Genomic DNA, 6,000 nt, shown 5'->3' with positions numbered 1-6,000 from the left:
TTTGGGGGGGGGGGGGAATTGGATAAAGGAGAAAAAGACGTCAGGAGCAGGAACAGCAATCAGCAGTGGACCACGCAGATGCGCAGCCGTTGCTTCTTTGGCCGCGGGGGCAAAAGGCGGGTGCGTTTGCAAAAAAAACAAAAGGGTACCGGAAGGACTTGAAAAACCGCCACCGAGAAAACAAAAGAAGGACGAATACCAAAGAAAGGCAGCGAAGCATCTAAAATTGCAACTTGCTTACAAGGCGCAGCCCTCCTGTCCTCCCCAGCACTTGGGCAAGGGCGCGAGTGCCTCTGGCCACACGAATCCACGAACAAGACAGAAAAGAAATTCCGGCTGCCTCGTCTTGTTCCTTGAGAAAAAGAGCAGAACGTCCATGTAGAGCGTCACAAGAAAACATTTTCTCCGGCCGTCTGCGGAAACGCAGAAATCGCCTCGCATATAGAGGGATGCCGCGCGTGGTGCGGATCAGAGAGGCGCGTGCTGTCGCATGAGCCGCCTTTTGCAGAGCGAAAAGAACAAGAGAAGGCGGCAAGAGACAGTCCAACAGACACAACTCGAAAGAAAAGAAGAGCACCGTCAGGGAAAACGGAAGAGAGAATCTCGCTTCTGACACAAATGCCCCGTGCACGCCATCCCGATTCATTTATCGCCTGCATGCATGCGCCGCAGACACCGGTACTGCGGGAGGTCGACAGGGGCGAAGCCTTGCAGGTGAAGCAACAAGGAGACCGGTTTGGCGAGCAGAGATTCACGAAATTGGTTCCAATTTAGATCTGTGTTTTTATGCGCGTAAATCCGGATCTGCGCGTGCACATATCATGCGCATGTGAGAGTATATATCGCCTGGCTGCCTCTGCTGCTGTGTGGTGTTTGTAGATTGGCTTCGATTGAAAATTTTGCCACGCACGCAACTGTTTTGGTTCTCTTACCTACAGACAAATATACATATGTATATACATATATATACATATATATGCACGTATCTGTGTCCATCCGTCTACAGAGGAGCTTTGGGGCATGAAGGCGATTGTCGTTTCCAGGGGAGACTTGAGGATCTTCTGCGTACTTGGTGTCCTGTCCTTCGAAATAGGTGGTCTTCCTAGGCATCTGAAGAACCAGATCACGTATCTAGAGCTACACATATACAGAGCATTGCATGCGCCTTGGGCACGCAGAGGCAGAGCAGCTTTCCGATGGGGATGAACCTATTCACACGTTTCCCCCGGATGTCCTTGCGTCCGAGTACGTCTAAAACCTAGACAGAGTTTCAGAAACCGGGTGACAGTAGCTTTCGAGCTTGACTACAAAGCTTCCGTGGGAGAGTGTGTGTCCCTGCCGAAAACAGAAAGGTTTCGGAGCCCAGCAGAGAAGGCACGGACGAGACCGGGCTACTGGGAGGGCTGACAAGGATAAGCTTTTTTTCCGACGGTGGAGAGTCGGACAAGCGTGGCCAGCAGTTGTGCTTGTTTTGGCGTTGTATCGTTTTTCTCCTTAGATTAAACATCTAAAACGAAAGCAGCCTCCGAAAGAGGCCGACGCTCGAGTCGCACTATCGGTGTACGGAACACCCCAAAATACTGAACTAGGCGGCAACTGCTTCTGTCTCATGAATCCGTGGATGTACCACAAACTTTAATTTAAATCCTCTATAGCATAACAACCTCCCGTTTTGCGCCAGTATGAGAACGTAGATGACTACGCATTGTCAGCGCCTTGGGGTTCGGTGAGAGTGGAAAGCTGAAGGTTTTCCACCCGGCTCTTTCAGCGTCTTCAACAGCTGTCAAGCAGTGGTGTATGGTTTTTTCATACTTGTCACGTCTCGACATGGTAACCAAGCAGCCACTCTCCACATTATGAGAGGGCGGACTCACAGCAGAAATGCATATAACAGGCGGTGCACGAACACACTCTGGAACATCCACTTTCACCGTTTCAGACTAGAGAGGCGAGTACAAGTATACCGGCCGGTTGGCACACGCCGATAGATATACGAAAGACATGCAAATATATATATATATATATATGCATGAAGAGTTGCCTATCTCGTATGCTGTTGCAAATCTTGTAGTCGCAAGAGGGGGGCATTGCCTTCAAGAGCCGTTCCTCCTCTAAAGACACTCGTAATATTGCACTCCCCACACGAAGAAACGGTGTTTTCGGAGCCGAAGAAAAGCGGGAGGAGCGATTCAGGGCGAATGTCACCCGAAAGGGGCGGTACACTCATCTATTTGTGTTGAAGACTTACGCAGGTTTGAAATGATAGGTGCGGAGGGGTTCATGATCTTTCTGCCTCGACGAAGGAGGAACAACGGGCGCCGGCGAAAAAAGAAGGGAACAAAGAAGGTACCTCACAACTCCTGCGTCCTTAAAAAAGTGGAAAGAGAGGAAGGATAGCTAAACAATAGGAAACAGTCGCTACTGCGTGTCACGCATACCTAGCTTATTCGAGGAAAACAGGAAGGCTGACGGAGGAACAGAACGACGCAGTGGATCTACATTGCTGTTATGCGCAGTTGAGCGTGAAAACTGGGAGAAGGGAAAGATACACCAGATGATTCCTGGTGCGTCTGACATCAAGGGAGACAAGGCAGTGGCAAAAGGGACGGTGAAAAGAAAGGCGAAGAAGCGTGGCATCCCGTGCCTGTAGCGTGGTCTCGCTTTCTTCTTCAATCGCCAAAACTACAAAATAGTCTGTTGCTGTTTGGATGAGTTGGCCAGATAGCATCCCACATCCATTGAAAAAGAGAGACTGCAAGAAATTGAAACGGAGAAAAGCGAAACTCATCTTTTTCTCCCCATTCGTCAATTTGGTGCTCTTTCCTGCGGTGGGCGTGAAAAATCGAACACCTCCCCGTCCCTCTCTGTGGCAGAACGAAAGCGGGAAAAGTTCTAGTGTACTGGGTGACGAGAAACCCAGAAAAGCCGAGATCGATTTTGCTGGTATTGTGTCTGGCGTCAAAACCAGCATTTCCATCTTTTGTGCGATATGAACAAAACCTCATGGGGACAGAGAACGCCAGCACTTTATCTCCACGTGTTTTTCCCGCCTGTCACATGTTGAAAACCACGTCCCTTTGGCTGCTCTCCGTCCCCGCTGCTTCTCAGCAGCAAGACCTCGTCCGTCTTTTTCCCCTCCGTCTTCGACAGGGGGTTGGACGGCTACAAGCAAAGGCGAAAAAGCGACGCACGAGAAGCCAGCTGTCTCGCCTTCTCTGGTCCGCAATGTCGTCTTCACACGTCGAAATCCGCATCTCCTGCCGTCCTTTGAGCAATCTGTTCGTAGGAGACCCCGACGTGCATGCACGCATGGAGAAGCACCAGGAGCGCACACCCCAGCAGGAGACTCATCATCACGTGCCCCGCGACGAGGAGAATTGTGAGGGCTGCGACAACCAAACAGCCAAGTCGAAAAGTCTTCACCGGCACAAGGGTGTCGCCGAGGCGGAGAGTGTCTCCTTTTAGGCCTGCGAAGGCGGACGCCCCGGCACACAGGCCGGCTACCACCAGGATGACGGGGTTCAAGAGTGCAGCGAGAAGCGTCAGGGCTCCACAGATTACCACGTAGTTCATGTAGAAGTAGCGCAAGTTGCGCTCGATCCGGTCGACGGCCATGGCCCCGGTCTGAGGCTTCTGGAAGGATGGCACGTGGAGGAAGTCGCGCCAGGGCACTGCCTTTGACAGCAGCGCTTGTTGCAGGGAGAGCAAGACGCCGTGGAGCTGAAAGTGACAGGAGAAAGTTCCCACAGAACGCGTCAGAAAAGACAAGGACACGACGAACAGCGCTGGCAGTGACCTACGGTTTAGACACACAGGCTGAGGCGCAGAGAGAGCAACAGAAGAGGCTCGATAGTTCTACCGTACATCATATACAGCCCCAGCAGTAGCGGTTAAACTGTAGAAGATTCTTGCGGCGAGGCGATTATGGGAGAGAGTCACTGCAAGCACAGCTGGGCGAGGTCTTTGATACGAGAGAAGAATCCAATCCCGTTTTTCCTTTCGGAAATAGACCCCCCGGAACATGGACACAGAAACAAGCACTTCTCTCTGCCGTACGAAGGCCAGCGATGCGTCCCCGTGGACAGGGAAAAAGTATCGGAGACCACGTCGCTGACGCCTCCTGCGTCTATCGACGACTGCCTCTAGCTCCAGACCCAACCAGAGATACATGCATAGACATGCATGTCGGTGTGCACGCAGAAAACTGCGCAAACAGACGTCAGCGGGAGGGACGGAACAAGACATCTGGATCCGCGTCCAGAAGCCGACGCTTCGCTTTCCATAGTGTTTGAAAAAGACCAGAGGAGGGAACGGGGAGAGCTGTGATCGAAACGGGCGTCCCGCGTCTATCGCCTACACAGTCAAGTTTTCTCGAGCATCTTTACGAGCCCGGCAGGCGGGCGCCGCCTCATGTCTAACCTGAGAGACCGCGAACTGCGCTCGCTTCTGGCCTCCGAGCGCGTTTCCCGCGGAGCCATCGAGTTTCCCTCCAATAACGCCTTGGAGTTTCGGACGGGCGTGGCCGGCACCGGCTCGAATGGTCCGCGACCCGGACACTTCCCCAGGCTCGGTCGCGCGACTGCTAACTGTGAGTGGTCCTGCAGTTTCTGTGAAGGAAAGGTTTCCAGACTTGTGGAATTCCTCGTTTCCCTGGCTGTCGAGACGCGGCTTGCCGCAGGCCGTCGCGTTGACGGAAGAAGTTGGCCCGTCACTTCTGCCGCGCCCGCCGGCCGCAGCCGGCAGGGAAGAAGGACACGGCGCGGCAGAGTGGAGAGTCGGGAGGGAGGGCGCCTGGACGACGACGGGGGACGAGGTCTCGTTGTAGAAGTCGTCCATGTTGTCAGTAGGGTCCAACATTCTGAGTGAGACGGAGGGGACGGGGGGGGGAAGGCGCGCGCGAGCGCAGAAAGACAAAGAAAGGTACGAACGCTCTCCGACACTGCGAGCGCCAGCTGAAGAAGGCCGCGGAAGTGTCGAGACAGCTGGAGAGAGAAGGCGTCAAAAAATCGGGCGAACGCGGAAAAAAGGTGCACTTCTCGCGAGGAGTGCTCGGGAAGGAGCATCTGCGGAAACCCCGCCAAGAGAAACTGTGTGTCTTTCCGTTGATTCGGGCAGCACGCGGGAACGCGACGAGAGAGAAGGGAAAAAAGCACACCGGGAAATGGTGCTTGCCTGGTCGCACGAAAGGGGTTTTTGCTGGGGACTCACACGGACACGGGAATTCGCAAGAGAAGAAACAAGACAACGAATCTTTTCCGAAAAAGTCGGGAACGCGTGCCTACTGCTAACGCGTTCTCTCCGTGTCGAGCCAGGCGGACGAGTAACGGCGGTCCCCGGTTTCGCGTGCCGGGTAGGTTTCTGTCTTTTTTCGAAAGTGAGAGTTGTTCCTCGACGCGTTATTTCGGTTCTGCGACGGGTTCTGGTCGATCCAACTAGTCAAGGACCGTCTCCCGAGAGTGGAATTCACTCGACGCTTTTCAGGGGTTTCGAAAAGCAGCCAGACTCCCGCTTGCCGAGGGCGGCACCGGGCGCCAACCGCGAGACTCGAGACGAGAGAGGAAAAGCCGACTCTCTCGCTAGTGTGTCTCGCAGATCCCGAAAGCAAAGACATTCCGACCCTCACCCGTAGTCCAAACCGTAGTATATACTCCCCAGAAAAGCGTGTAAACCGTTCCTTTGGGTCAATGGATAAACGCTGATTACAATCTTCCATTGATGTTTACTAAATATAAAACGCAACCGGTCGAGAAGGAAGACCGACTGAGAGGCCCAAGGCTTTCCACTAGTTGCTTCGCAAAAGATATGAAGAGAGGGAACTGTTGAGAGAGACAATTAATCAAACAAGCATATCACAAACTCCCGTAACCTTCGACGTAGAGGGGGTCATGGCGAAGACCTGGCCCCTCCCGTGGCGCATCAGTACGGAAGATTTCAGAAACATGACCAAAAGTTGTTTTTTCGCTCCTCTCCCCTCCCTCCTGACGTGCCTCTCTGCCAATC

General features: G+C 53.4%; 1 protein-coding gene across 1 annotated transcript; it reads right to left on the bottom strand.

The window, feature by feature from the left end:
- Positions 1 to 3,234: 3,234 nt before the first annotated feature.
- Positions 3,235 to 4,857, bottom strand: NCLIV_051860 (conserved hypothetical protein; the record flags this gene model as incomplete). Its single annotated transcript, XM_003884739.1, has 2 exons — positions 3,235 to 3,720; positions 4,420 to 4,857. 2 exons carry the CDS (start codon positions 4,855 to 4,857, stop codon positions 3,235 to 3,237), a joined length of 924 nt encoding a protein of 307 aa, XP_003884788.1.
- Between the last annotated feature and the right edge of the window lie 1,143 nt (positions 4,858 to 6,000).

Source organism: Neospora caninum, chromosome X (assembly GCF_000208865.1).
Source record: "Neospora caninum Liverpool complete genome, chromosome X".
Classification (NCBI taxonomy): Eukaryota; Apicomplexa; class Conoidasida; order Eucoccidiorida; family Sarcocystidae; genus Neospora; species Neospora caninum.
The sequence above is the reverse complement of the archived record's forward strand: the minus strand, read 5'-3'. Positions and strand labels throughout refer to the sequence as shown.